The 15,462-nt window shown below is 39.8% G+C and overlaps 1 protein-coding gene across 11 annotated transcripts in view; it reads right to left on the bottom strand.

Annotated features, from left to right (window-relative positions):
• The window catches only part of CHL1 (cell adhesion molecule L1 like), a 224,732-nt gene that overhangs the window by 27,359 nt on the left and 181,911 nt on the right, over nucleotides 1–15,462 (bottom strand). For all 11 annotated transcript variants that reach the window (XM_027522315.1, XM_027522317.1, XM_027522309.1 and 8 more), the window contains 4 exons: nucleotides 12,725–12,890; nucleotides 5,900–6,024; nucleotides 2,178–2,279; nucleotides 1,802–1,999 (listed from right to left, as the gene is read on the bottom strand). In XM_027522315.1, coding sequence (XP_027378116.1) covers nucleotides 1,802–1,999; nucleotides 2,178–2,279; nucleotides 5,900–6,024; nucleotides 12,725–12,890 — 591 coding nt within the window. The remainder of the gene's footprint in view (nucleotides 1–1,801; nucleotides 2,000–2,177; nucleotides 2,280–5,899; nucleotides 6,025–12,724; nucleotides 12,891–15,462) is intronic.

Raw genomic sequence — 15,462 nt, 5'->3', positions numbered from 1 at the left:
TATATTTACTTATATCTGACCCAGTTTGTAAAAAGATTCACAGCACTTTTATATAATTATTTTAGAATATATACACTTCACATATTATATTTATACATATTATGAAATGATCACAATAGTTAGTTAACACATCTCACCTCACATAAAGCATCATATATATATATATATAAAATATATATAAGGAGTAAAATCATATTCATGGAGTGATATACTTATTATTCATCAGAAATAGATTTACTTTACCTGTCTTAATTTTAAACCTGCTCTTAAAATTCTAAACACACTATTTAAATATACATTTTAGTTTTAAATCTGCTTTTTCTTTTAGAATTACTGTTAGAAATGTGATATGAATGTTTGCCTCAACGTGAATAAAATTAAAGGTCATATATTAATATCAACAGCTAAGTTTTAGGGGCATCAAATAGGAAACAGCAGGTAATGTCCCCATGAAATATATTTGGATGAATCTATTATATACTCCTTGGAAGGAAAGTTATGACCAACCTAGATAGCATATTCAAAAGCAGAGACATTACTCTGCCAACAAAAGTCCATCTACTCAAGGCTATGGTTTTTCCAGTGGTCATGTATGGATGTGAGAGTTGGACTGTGAAGAAAGCTGAGCGCCAAAGAATTGATGCTTTTGAACTGTGGTGTTGAAGAAGACTCTTGAGAGTCCCTTGGACTGCAAGGAGATCCAACCAGTCCATTCTGAAGGAGATCAGCCCTGGGATTTCTTTGGAAGGAATGATGCTAAGGCTGAAACTCCAGTACTTTGGCCACCTCATGCGAAGAGTTGACTCACTGGCAAAGCCTCTGATGCTGGGAGGGATCGGGGGCCGGAGGAGAAGGGGATGACAGAGGATGAGATGGCTGGATGGCATCACTGACTCGATGGATGTGAGTTTGAGTGAACTCTGGGAGTTGGTGATAGACAGGGAGGCCTGGCATGCTGCAATTCATGGGGTCACAAAGAGTCAGACACAACTGAGCGACTGAACTGAACTGAACTGATTTTATAAGAAGGGTTAAGTATACAGTTTAGTGCCAAGATGAACTTATACTAAAATCATACAAGTACCTGATTATTATCTCTGCTTATATTGTCTCAATCCCCAAAGGGAATTATATCCTTGTATATTTATTTCAGACAGAGAGGGAACAAATACCATGCTATGACCACATTTTTAATCATTTCCAATTCAGTAATACAAATTTCAGCACTATCAATATTTTGCTTTATTGGTTTATAATATTATATAAGGCTTACATTTACAATATTATATTTTGAATTCTGTATATACTACAGCATGTTGGTTGTTGAGAATTTTTTTAAAGCATCTTGAGATTTTAGGTAGATATTAGATATCTATTTAGCTATTGAGATACAAAAAATACACTAAATGCATAAAAGGGCATTACATGCAGTAAAAATTGAATGCACTATCTATAACATATCAAGAGTTTTACTTCAGCAAGTTGAAATGAGGAGAAAAATAAAGAGAAAGTTGACTTTAATATACATTGAACTTTAGTTTACAACTTATTTATGGTATCTGATTTTAACATAATACTCAGCTATCAGAAATTGCTCAGAATAATGCTTGTTCATGTTCCTCAAACATTTATATACAACTTAGAAGACTGATGTCCTTTGACTATTTTCCATGTTGTTAGTTCTGTACTGGAGGAAATCTAAAATCCTACACCATGGCATCAATCCTTTTTTATTAAAGATGTTCAAGGATGCGGCAAACTAAAATATTTTGTTAGAAACTTGAGGTGTGAGCATCCATACCTGCTGGGGGTGTTTCATGATGGCCTGATGGGTGGCTAGGCTGGCTTCTCCCGACTTCATTCATGGCTATGACCCTGAACTGGTATCTCACATATGGAGCCAAAGACAGCACAACTGTTGTTTCCTTTCCTTGGACTCGAGTCAGTTCTTCCCACCTTCCAGGCTCCTCTTTGTTTCCTTCAAATTCTACAATATACTCTGGCAGTGGGAACACAAAAAACACATTAGAAAAGACTGAGAATGTTTAAGTTATACTAAGGTTTATATATAATATTAAATGTTTTAAAGGATGTTTTATGGATAATCCACTCATGCACCAATGGCTTTAATATTAATTTTAACTCTGGAGAACACAGCTACCCCAAGTCTTCCCTACCGCTGATATTGCTATTGTGGTCATCTCCAGCCTCCCACGTCAGTCGAACACTTCTGTTCTGTCTTTCCGACAAATGAAGGTTTTCTGGTGGATCCGGAACATCTGATTAATAATGAAAAATAAAGGTAAGGAGATGGCAGATCATTGGCTTGTCAATCCCATTTCCTCACTCAGGTACCCTGCAATCCCCTGCTTCCCCTACATGCCCGCCTCCACTCTGACCTGCCAAATCTCACCTGACCTTCTGGTTCTATTTCAAATGCAGGTTCATCCACCTCTGTTCCCAACTGTAAGTATACCTCCCTTTACTGTGACTAATATAGCTCATACACTTATTTATATGCTTGGTTCATCTCTTATATGGGACTAAACAGATCTTCCAGAGTAGTAACCATACTTTATTCATCTTTACATGCCCAGTGCCTTGCACATAAATGTATTGTGACTAAGTAAACAGTGTATTATCACTTAAATCATGCATGTAATTATCATATTAGAACCATAAACTTAGGTCCTATAAGTACAGGAAAATAAGAACATGAATTTAGGCTTTCTTTTCTACATGCTTTGGATTTTTCATTTACAACAATTAATTATCAGTATATCATACCTGGAGTTCTAAAGAAGAGTAGGAAAGGGATTTATATTGGAAGAAGATATTGAGCTGATAAATGTTGTGACAGAGATTAGAAACCTGAGTAGGCAATGACAAATTTTAAGTGTGTTAAAGTACATGGAAATTTCTAGTACTTTAAATATAAAAGGAACAGTAAAAGGACACATTTTTTCAGAGGAGACAATCAAAGTCATATCTAATGACACCTTCTTAGGCGAGCTTTCTTCTCCAAGTGGGAAAAAACATCCATTATCCCTGTATTTAACAACTGTTGGGAATTTATACTGATAAACATTGTTTTCACTTCAGGAGACAGCATGTTTATTTTTAAAATATGGTCCGTGACTGTGTTCACACTGTAGAATCCTAAATGATAATTTACTGTAGGAGCCCTAAATAAGAATTTATTTCCTCCACAGGCTTGAGGATATTTGAACTCAGAGAATTTAAGCTTGTCTTCGGCACTTACTAAGTCTACTATTTCTCAAATTTCTTGAAACAACCAGTGCAGCCTGTTTTGTATGACATTAAAATCTGCTCTTTCTGAGAATCACGTGGAACTACGATAGATGGACTGCAATTGAGACCTAAAAGAATGCTGCTCTTAAAGGATGCTTCTGGCAGGGCTTTTGAAAGTAACTTCTGATTGAAAAGGGTCAACCATATGCTTTAAAAAACTACTTTCCAGGAAAAAGAGTCTTTTAGAAACTATACATGGATTTGACATTTGTTGCTCTCACTTATGGGGATATGCTTCTTAAAATCAGAGACTGACCTGAAAAAACAGGGTATAAACTCCAAAAAGTGGTAAGAGGATGCCCCCATCTCATTAAACATTCATTATTTTATTTTCATTCTAAAAACATTTGGCAATTGCTTCATCAATAAATAGTACATATACTCATGCTATGCTATGCTAAGTCACTTCAGTCGTGTCTGACTCTGTGCGACCCCATAGATGGCAGCCCACCAGGCTCCCCCGTCCCTGGGATTCTCCAGGCAAGAACACTGGAGTGGGTTGCCATTTCCTTCTCCAATGCATGAAAGTGAAAAGTGAAAGTGAAGTCACTCAGTTGTGTCCGACTCTTAGCGACCCCATGGATTGCAGCCTAACAGGCTCCTCCATCCATGGGATTTTCCAAGCAAGAGTAATGGAGTGGGGTGCCATTGCTTTCTCCGCATATACTCATAGTCACTATTTAAAATTATCAAACTTTTAATAGTTCTAGAAGATGGCAGCCTAATTACAAGACTGACATATCAAATTTCACAAGAAAATTTACGTGGCATGTATCAGGTGGTAGGGAAGGCAGTCTCCTTGCCATTGCTCAAAATACTTGAGGGCAAAGCCCGTGGATCCTGACATTGACATTTAAAATTATACCTGGGACAAACTCCAGTCTACCTGAATTTTAACCATTTTATCTGGTGAATCACTTACTGGAATGATTACTAAGGACTGAACCTTTCTACTTTTAGTTCCCTGAAGTAGCTGAAATACATCTCCTAAAAAGGTTTCTTTTGAACCAAGTCCATACCACATATCATCTGATAGGTAAAACTGAACATTTTGGGGTATTTTTAAGTGGTCATTAGTTTCACTTGAAACATGGTGGTCATTTATCTCACTTGAAATACAGTGGTCATTGGCTTCACTAGTAAAGATCCAGCCTCTTTACTCATTTTCCACCAGCCTACCTCAAGAGGGACTGAATTCTTACCCAGGGGAGGCAACCTCCCTGTGAATCCCAGTGACCAGAGTGCTAAGGATACAAATGCCCGTTAATAGTAAGGATTTATCTAGATACATGGTCAAGGCATTTAAGATACTTCCCTGGTGGCTTAAGACACTAAAAAACCTGCCTGCAATTCAGGAGACGTGAGTTTGATCCCTGGGTCGGTAAGATCCCCTGGAGAACGGAATGGCAACCCACTCCAGTATTCTTGCCTGGAGAATTCCATGGACAGAGGATCCTGGCAGGCTACGGCCTATGGGGTCGCGAAGAGTTGGACATGACTGAGTGATTAACACTTTCTCTCACCAAACCACTTTTAAGGACTGTCAGCAAGCTAAAGAAAAACTAAGTGCTACCCACTGAAATACAGTAATAATAGAAAGCTAAAAATGTCTTTGTCAGGCTCCCAGCAAAAAGTAAACAGTTCACACAAGGTGATTCAATGAGTTTGTAATAAAGACTCAAAAGATATGAGCAGTATATCTGGGGTGAGGGGTGAGGGGTGAGGCGCGGGCAGTTACTAGAATTCCATCAGGGAGAGCTGTGTGGACAAAGCCTCTCTGAGAGCATAGATGACTATGGCAGAGGCACACAGCCAGCCTGCAGGGAGGCAGCATCCGGAGAACACACCCTCTACCCACCGCCTCTCCTGCCATGGCTCCCCACTGGCCAAAGCAAACGAAACCTTGAGGGTAAGCGGTTTATCGATGCCCACCGTTTTCCAGATTCAGAGAGCAGGTGAGACTGAATCCGGAAGGGAAACTAGAAGAGCTATCCAGCAGTCTACAAGCTGTAAACATGGATGACTGCAAGCATAATTGCATTGATTATGCCAAAGGGGCATGCACATTGCTTTCTAATTAGAATTATTATTTAAAAAAAAAATCAGAAGACTTTCTCTGCATAAGAGCCCTTCAAGTCCCTCCCTCTCCTTCCAAATGGGGCCCTGGGAATTGAGCTCGGTCCGGCCTCTAGTTTAGATCAGGACCACCGTTTAATCACCACCGGACCCCACCCTCACCTCTCCACACTAGCCCATTTCTAGCCCTCAGCCACATTTCTCTGTGTACAGCTTAAGGGTCCTGGGAACTCAAGCGTACTTCAGTTTTCTTTCCACTGATAGCATCACCTACCTCCCACTGCTTCTGGCAACATTACCCAAGCATAAAAAAGAAATTAAGCATTAATTAACTTCTTTAGAATAAGAAGAGGTAAAACCATTTGAAAGTAGGGTAACTAATTGAAAAATTTAAACTAACAAACATGCACAGGCTTTAATAATCATTGGCTTAATTGCCAAGAACAGTGGAATTTAATCAGTAATAGAGGAAAAAAAGGACAAAGATTTTTCCACTAGTTAGTGCACTTACCAAGGACAGTTACTTGCGTCATATCAGCAACGCTATCCAGAGCAGTGTGAGCAGAACATGAGTATATACCTTCATCTTCCATGGTGACATTAGATATCGTCAGATTAGCTCCATCAATAATTATCCTACCAGGAAAAAAGTGAGGCTGTGGTGAGGATGAAAATAATAGAAACAAAAGAAATGTACTCCTGTCAAAAATAAATATTCCCCATGGACAATATTTCAAGGAAGAATTCTTTGTCTAAAAGCCTGTCACATAATGCATTTTATTGGAGAATTCAATAGTTGAAAACTGGGGATAAAACATTATTAAAACGCACAAAAACATTATTAAAACGCACAAGTCATGAAAGGGATCAAGTCTGTTTGTTTTTAATTTATGAAATCCAACCATCTGTGATTCATGGGTCAGTGATGAAACTGTCTTGCCTGGTATGTCTAAAGACTGTACAATAATTAGGATACATTTGAATAATTCTTAATACACGTTTGGGAAACCACCTACACAGGATCAACTAGGGTGCTTCTTACAAAGACGGATTCCTGAATCACACCTCAGTTCTACAGAGCCAGGATATCTCAGTTGAAGTGCGGTAATCTGTCTTTGACAACCTTCTGTTTTCTCCATCCTTCCAACCTCCCACATAGAATGTGCATTAAGATCTGATACAAATTAAACTGTGACTCATTTGAACACTAGATGGCAGAGTAGGACTTCTTTTTGGAAATTATTTGATGCTTTATTATTTGCCAATATTTAATTGAGTTTACATGATTTTTTACATAAATTATACCTTTTATTCTATGCCTATATATTATTAGCCTAATTATTCAAGTGATTTTTTAAAAAATAAAGTTCCATTAAATTTGAGATATGTTCATAGCAGTTTGTTATTTGATTGAAATAAACAATGTCTTCCTTGTGGAGAAGGAGAGAAAATCTTACATCATTTTTTTAAAAAATATAAAACATATAAACTGTTAAAAATTCTGAGTTAAAAGAAGCCACCTAAAAGTGTAGTAAAGTTAAATATGGTTCTTCCCTTTGATGATAGACAAAGTCAGCCCCTTAGCTTTATGCCAATAACTGAACGATTTGCCAGTTGATACTACCTGTTATTGCTAGTCAAGAAACTCACTATAATTCTAATGAAGAAGCTTTGACATAAATCAGTTTCTCAGTTCATGTTAGCTATGTGTCCATTTGGTACAAGTATCAGAATATTACATACACTTATCAAGATTGCCTGGAGAAATATCAATAACCTCAGATATGCAGATGACACCACCCTTATGGCAGAAAGTGAGGAGGAACTAAAAAGCCTCTTGATGAAAGTGAAAGAGGAGAGTGAAAAAGTTGGCTTAAAACTCAACATTCAGAAAACGAAGATCATGGCATCTGGTCCCATCACTTCATGGGAAATAGATGGGGAAACAGTGGAAACAGTGTCAGACTTTATTTTTCTGGGCTCCAAAATCACTACAGATGGTGACTGCAGCCATGAAATTAAAAGACGCTTACTCCTTGGAAGGAAAGTTATGACCAACCTAGAGAGTATATTCAAAAGCAGAGACATTACTTTGCCAACAAAGGTCCGTCTAGTCAAGGCTATGGTTTTTCCTGTAGTCATGTATGGATGTGAGAGTTGGACTGTGAAGAAAGCTGAGTGCCGAAGAATTGATGCTTTTGAACTGTGGTGTTGGAGAAGCCTCTTGAGAGTCCCTTGGACTGCAAGGAGATCCAACCAGTCCATTCTGAAAGAGATCAGCCCTGGGATTTCTTTGGAGGGAATGATGCTGAAGCTGAAACTCCAGTACTTTGGCCACCTCATGCAAAGAGTTGACTCATTGGAAAAGATTCTGATGCTGGGAGGGATTGGGGGCAGGAGAAGGGAACGACAGAGGATGAGATGGCTGGATGGCATCACTGACTTGATGGATGTGAGTTTGAGTGAACTCTGGGAGTTGGTCATGGACAGGGAGGCCTGGCATGCTGTGATTCATGGGGTCGCAAAGAGTCGGACACGACTGAGCGACTGAACTGAAAAACCTTGAAAAGTTTACCTGCTTAGATGAAGAAATATGATTTAAAGACCTCTTCAGGAGGGCTGTTTGAGCCCTGCACATCCACGAGGGCCCAGAGAAGCTGAAATATAGCCTATGATCTTCTTGCCAGGATTTATCCCCCGGTGCACGGCTGCTTCAGGCCAGAAAGAAAGGGCAACTTTTCTGTAATGCTCTATGTTTTAAGAACTCAGAAATGTGCCTCTTTTTAATCAAGGTAGAATGATCCACTGCTTCTTGAAATGTGGTAGCTATGATGTACCAAGGGAAGTTATTAAAATTCCATGCATTGGCCTCAGTCCAGGTTCTGAATCAGAACTAGGAACAGGGCAAGGGCCCCTGCATTTGAAAAAGGTAACTAGGCACTTCTCGCTCACATCAAAATTTGACTATTTGTGTTAGCAAGGATGCACTCTGCTGTGCAGAAATAAATAGCTCCAATTTCTCAGTGCGTAAGAACACAACCCTTGAGGTCTCTCTTACATTATGTTTCCATCAGAGGTCAACTGTATTCTACTTGAAGAAGTCCTTGCATTACATTTGTTAAGCATATTATACATTTAAAATATGGATTCTACTCTACTTATAGAACCTGCTCTCTGGTTGCATCTTCATCTCTGTCCCTCCTAGTCTTTCCCCCTGTTTTTACCTGTTTAATTATCTTCCTTGAGAACCCTGCCATCACCTGCAAAGTCTCACCTCCCTCATCTGAAACATCTAGCTTGCTAGGCCCCAACCCATGTTAACCTCCACTGTTTTCCTGCTCCATTCTGTCTGTGTAACAGCCAAACTTCACTCCAGACAACATGAAAACATGGTTCTCTCTTTGGGGACCTATGTTTGAGGCTCCAACTATGACTGTGTAATCCTGAACAAAACTTGGAGCCTAATTCATGTTATCTAGGAAATGGGTATAACAATATTTTATTTCTCTTCAGGAGAAGTAAATGAGGGAAAAACACACAAAATGATTGGTGTACAGAGCCTGGCTTAGTACCTGCTCAGAGAGTGTTACTAATAATATTAATCAAATTGATTCAATTCATTGTTGGTTCATAACTCATCACATTTCTTAATGTCCCCAACTCCCCTTCCTTCTGCCTTTGTGCTTGAACAAACTACCTTAGTTCTTCATTTCTTAGGAAGGGGCCATTCTATCCTTATAATTGCTACCTAATTTAATGCCTTACAGCTCTGGATCCGTATCTTCCACCCCTGAGTTCTACCCCATTCATTTACTGTGATTTTTGAGGGGGAAAAGCACCCTTTCCATGATGCCAATATAAAGCCTTCCCACTTGTGCTCCTGACACCTGTTCCCTCTCATCCTCCTGTTCACAGACATACAGACACATCCCAAACCCCACTGTGATCTCCCCTGCAGGACAGTCCTTCACTCTGTCGTCATAATAGTCCGCATTACATTTGTTAAGCACAGTCGAAATTTTACAAATGGTTTGATGTCATTTTCCATTTCATTTTTCGATGTTAACAACATTGTATTGTCTAGAGCCTCCTGCAGGACAGAAATCCACAGAAAATCCCTTGAGATCATTCCAGCCTTCCTAACAGGTTTGCTGTGAGGATAATCAAGAGAAAGCAAGGATGAGAGGCACTAAAATAACATAAGGCATCCGGCAGGTATAAAGGCCCAGGGTGGCAGTTTTCAACACTCATCACACCCCTGTAGGTGACAGGAGACAGGAAGGAAGAGAAGCGCGTATTTTCACTTCTTTTTTCCCCCTCTATGCGCCTTTGGATCAGAAATTTAACCACTTTCTAGGTAAAAAGCTCTGGCTTCCAGCCTAGTGACGAAAAGGCATTCCAACAGAAGGTGAGACAGAGGAGCGTACTAATGGTTCTACAGAAATTTAGCGGACACCTGTGATCTCAACTTCCTGCTAAAATTTAACGCCTGCTCCTGGCTCCAGTCAAGACTAGCCATCAACAGTCACTCCCAGCCCTTCCCACCCCAGGTATCCTTTCTATGTTAAGGTTATTGTCCTTCCCCCTACCCATATTTAAATAAAACTAGAATATCTGCATTACTTAGGTGACCAGATAGCCAGAGCCAGCATCCTGTAGAAGCTGTAAAACTGAGTCACAGAAAGAGGCTGTTTCGAATGTCTGGATTCAGGGCCTAAATATGCAGTAACATCACCAAAAAGCTGTCCGTTTGATTTCCTTCTCAGCTATAACCCAGAGATTATATGGAGGATCCCAGATAACTAGTAGTGAAAACAGAGGGGGAATCTGAGGATATCTGAGCAGCTGATGAATCGACTGACGCCTAACCAAAGGCTGAAGATCTCTGCTGCAATGTGTAGCCTTTAAGGTATCATTGCTATTCTCCTTTCCTTCCCCTGACAACTGGTTGCGGTACGTATGCTGTCTTTCCACAAACATTACATTTACAGAAGAGATGCGATAGAATAAATTAAGTACCTAGGCTAAGGCCAATCAATACCTTTAGAGAGAGGTGGCATACACACTCACAAATACCAAAGGAGAACAACCAGGTAACAGGAGACAAGAGTACTGGAGAAATGAGTAGAATAAATCATCACAGCTAAATTGGACTGAGCAGTGAGTATATTCTAGTACTTGGTGTTAATGCACAATAATCCTATGATGAACTCACCCTGAAAAACTTTTTTGAGCTAAACTATGTTATAGAATATAAAACTAAGGCACAGAAAAGTTAGGCAACCCGGAGAAAAGCATAATTCCAAAAGATATTCCATGAACCCCAACGTTCACTGCAGCACTATTTACAACAGCTAGGACATGGAAGCAAGCTTAATGTTCACTGACAGAGGAATGGATGCAGGAAATGTGCCACATATTCACAGTGGAATAAACTCAGCCATAAATAGGAATGAAACGGTGCTATTTGCAGAGATGTGGATGAACCTAGAGACTCTCATACAGAGTAAAGTAAGTCAGAAATACTAACACATGTATGTGGAATATAGAAAAAAATGGTATAGATGAACCTATTTGCAAAACAGAAATAGAGACAGGTGTAGAGAACAAATGTATGCATACAAAGGTGGCATGGTGGTGGGATGAACTGGGGAATTGGGGCCAATGTGTATACAGTACTATGTGTAAAACAGATAACTAATGAGAACCTGCTGTACAGCACCGGGAACTCTACTTACTGCTCTGTGGTGACCTAATGGGAAGGAAATAAAAAATAAAAATGGGATATATGTAATTGGATGGCTGATTTGCTTTGCTGTATAGCAGAAAATAATGCTGTAGAAATTTTACTTCAAGAAAAATTTTAAAAATACAGAAAAAGTTAGGCACTTTGTCTAAGGTCACAAACCCAGTAAGTGACAACGCTGGGATTCCAAGCCAGGCCTCTGGGCTCCAGAGCCCATGCTCTTAATAATGACATTGCCACCACCTTGTGTAGAAAAGCAAGTCTTGTCTAAGGATCTTCAGATTTAGACATTCAGAATGATGGATAACAAAATAAGCCTACAGGTGAGACTTGGATCAAACATGGTCACTGTTTAATACCTAACTCAGCAACAATGCAAAAGAAAGGAGAATTGTCCTCTGCTTTCAAAAGACAGCATATGTATTCAGTAAATAATATTTTCTTTGATGTACTTAATAATGTTTAGAACTAGTCAGCATCTATTCATACATTAGTCTATATTCTCTTCTCTATTTTTATGTATTCTCTACAAAGAAACTGGATGGCTCAAAAATGTACTTGTCCATACTTAACTAAGGGGAAGGGTTCAAGATATGATTTAGGTTCTGCCCATGAGATAGACTCCTGTGAGACTGGGAGGGAGAAAGGAAAGGACACCAGCTCCTCCTCTGGGGCCATGTGAGCCACTCAGTTGTGTCCGACTCTTTTTGACCCCATGGATTGCAGTCCATCAGACTCCTCTGGCCATGGGATTCTCCAGGCAAGAATACTGGAGTGGGTTGCCATTCCCTTCTCAGGGGAATCTTCCTGACCCAGGGATCGGACCCAGGGATCGAACCCAGGTCTCCTGCATCGCAGACAGATTCTTTGCTGTCTGAGCTACCAGGGCCCTGTGAGCAGACAGAGACTCTGGCACATGTCAGAACTGTCGGTTTTGGAGTCACCAGGAGCACCAATGGGCTGAGGGGGCAGTGAAGGCAGCAGCAGTATCAGCCATGTGAACTGCAGCTGCAGGACCACACCGCTGAGAACCAAAAGCTCAGGAAGCAGCGCCCTTAGGCCTAACTCCTCCAGTCTTGCCATGGCTTGGTGAGCACCCAAGCCTGTGCACAAGTATTCCTCAAATAACAGGAATACTTGTTTCCTGCCCTTACAGAATGGTACACATTATATGAAAGTGAAGTCGCTCAGTCACGTGCAACTCCTTGCAACCCCATGGACTGTAGCCTATCAGGCTCCTCCGTCCATGAAATTTTCCAGGCAAGAACACTGGAGTGGGTTGCCATTTCCTTCTCCAGGAGATCTTCCCAACCCAGGGATTGAACCCGGGTCTCCCACATTGTAGACAGACGCTTTACTGTCTGAGCCACCAGGGAATCTCTTATATGAAAAATAGCTAGTAAAAATGAAAAGACCAATGATTGAGGGCAAAGTGAAAGAAGTACATTATATGACCTTTTAAATATTGCCTTAAAGACTGAAATGTAGTATTATATCAATGCAGTGTAAATACTTTTACCACTATTTTTCTTACAAACGCAAGGTTTAATCCCAAGCCAATATCATTAGATACAGTAATGGTTTACCTACCTGCCATCCTCGGTGCCGTTCATCTCAAAGGCTTCTCCATCTTTACTCCAGGACAACTTCAAACTGTATTTCAGATGTGAGTCACATTGGCTCTCACAGTGTAATTCCAGTGTATGTGATTTGGGGACCCGAGGATTCTTGGGAGAAACTCTAAGGCTTGTAGCATCTGTTTTTATAAAACAAAGATACCAGTCAGAAGTACAGAACAGCTTACTTTATTGTCAAAATGAAAGTAAAAGTCACTCACAGTCGTGTCTGACTCTTTGCGACCCCATGGACTATACAGTCCATGGAATTCTCCAGGCCAGTATACTGGAGTGGGTAGCCTTTCCCTTCTCCAGGGGGATCTTCCCAACCCAGGGATCGAACCCAGGTCTCCCGCATTGTAGGCAGATTCTTCACCAGGTGAGCCACAAGGGAAGCCCAAGAAAACTGGAGTGGGTAGCCTCTCCCTTCTCCAGGGATCTTCCTGACCCGGGAATTGAACCAGGGTCTCCTGTATTGCAGGGGGATTCTTTACCAACTGAACTCTCAGTGAACACTTAAGTTATCAACAAGTTGGCAGCCGTGGGATTATTGTCAAGTGCCTGTCATTTAATCAACCAAAATGGTCAACAATTATTGTCAAATCTTCAAGCACTATTTATCACACTGTCATTTCTTAACATCACATGTCATTAATAATTTTGTTCCATCCCGGCCAGGGCACCTCGGTGGAAGTATTAATTAATAGCACTATCCCTTTCTACTTCCTAGACAAAGGGAATAAGAAGAAAGCAAAGAAGCAAATGCATCTAGATGTTGAAAATAATATAAATTCTCCTTCTAGTGCTCTGGATATGTGATAAAAATACTATAAATAAAAGAAGAAAATCAAATAATTTCCTATTATCATGCTTATTATTATCTCAAACCTGAGGTTAAATGGTGTAGCCTATGCACAGATGAACTAATTACATGAAGGTGTGGAATGTGAACTTAAGCCCCATGAAGGCAGAGGCTGTGTCTACTTTGTTACTATATTCAAGTGTTCACAGAACCCAGAAGGGAGCCTGTATACAGTAGGTACTCAATATGTATTTGTGCATGAGTTACAGTGAGTCACATTTTGAAAATAAATTAGTAATATCAATACTATAAAGCTCAAACATGGGTACCATGGCTATATTGAAAAATGTTTTATTATAATTGTTTCAAACATATAATCCTTACTTGTGAGGACCATAATAAGACAGATATATTTTACCAGAATGTGGTACTTGCTAAGCTTCTCAGAAGCTGACTTCCAATTTCACTATCATGCCCTAGTATTTGCTATCTATATGTTACTCAAAAAGCTGATTAAAATCATTATTAGAGAAATACAATTCAAAATCACAATAAGGTATCATCTCATGCCGGTCAGGATGGCCACCATCAAAAAGTCTACAAACCATAAATGCTGGGTAGGGTGTGGAGAAAAGGGAACCCTCTTACACTGTAGGTGGGAATGCAAACTGGTACAGCCACTATGGAGAACAGTGTGGAGATTCCTTTAAAAAAGGGAAATTGAACTGACATATGATCCAGCAATCCAATGCTGGGCATACACACCAAGGAAACCAGAATTGAAAGAGACACATGTACCCCAATGTTCATTGCAGCACCATTTACAATAGCTAGGACATGGAAGCAACCTGTATGTCCATTGGCAGACGAATGGATAAGGAAGCTATACATATACACAATGGAATCTTATAATGAGGTGGATGAAACTGGAGTCTATTATACAGAGTGAAGTAAGTCAGAAAGAGAAACAATATAGTATATTAACACATGTATATGGAATTTACAAAGATGGTAACATGAGAGGCATCAAAAGAGACAAAGATGTGAAGAACAGACTTTTGGACTGTGTGGGAGAAGATGAAGGTGGGGTAATTGAGAATAGGAGAAAAAAAAAAAAAACCTCATGCTTTTAATCACTCTGCTGTATAGCCTCTTAATCAACTCCATTCCTGACATTCTTTTTTCATTTGTAACAATTACGCCCTTAATGTGGTGTATTACACTGACTGACTTGCTTATATTGAAGAATCGTGTGTCCCTGGGATAAAGCCCACTTTATCATGATGCTTTTAAATTGTTGTTGGGTTAAAAAAAATATGCCCTTAACTCTCATGGATATGGTTCCTATATACCTCTTACATATACAATGGACGTTAGAGCAGATCAGAAGTTCATGAACTTGGCCTTCTCTCTGGCCACTAGCAGTTTCGAGGTCCACTTTGGGCCAAGCATTGTGTTGGGCAGTAGGGAGGTCAAGGTTTATTTGGATTCCAGACTTCACTCTCATTACCTTTCACCTGGCAGGGCTGCTCAACTTTGATTCATGTTGGTTTTATAATGTATAAAGGGCTTCCCAGGTTCAGTGGTAAAGAATCTGCCTGCAATGCAGGAGATGCAGGTTTGATCCGTCAGTTGGGAAGATCTCCTAGAGGAGGAAATGGTTACCCACTCCCGTATCCTTGCTTGGGAAATCCCATGGACAGAGGACCTGGGCAGGCTACAGTCCATGGGACTGCAAAAGAATTGGACACAACTTAGTGACTAAACAACAACAACAAATAAAGTATAAAAAGAATCATCTTCATTGACATTATCAGAGTATTTTAAAAATTACATGTATCATTTGAAAATGCAGAGAGACACCCAATATAAGTTGACATCACAGAATATTAATGTTTCTTAAAAATATA

The sequence above is a fragment of the Bos indicus x Bos taurus genome, chromosome 22 (assembly GCF_003369695.1).
Source record: "Bos indicus x Bos taurus breed Angus x Brahman F1 hybrid chromosome 22, Bos_hybrid_MaternalHap_v2.0, whole genome shotgun sequence".
In the NCBI taxonomy this organism is placed as follows: domain Eukaryota; kingdom Metazoa; phylum Chordata; class Mammalia; order Artiodactyla; family Bovidae; genus Bos; species Bos indicus x Bos taurus.
This window is presented reverse-complemented; position numbering and strand designations above follow the sequence as displayed.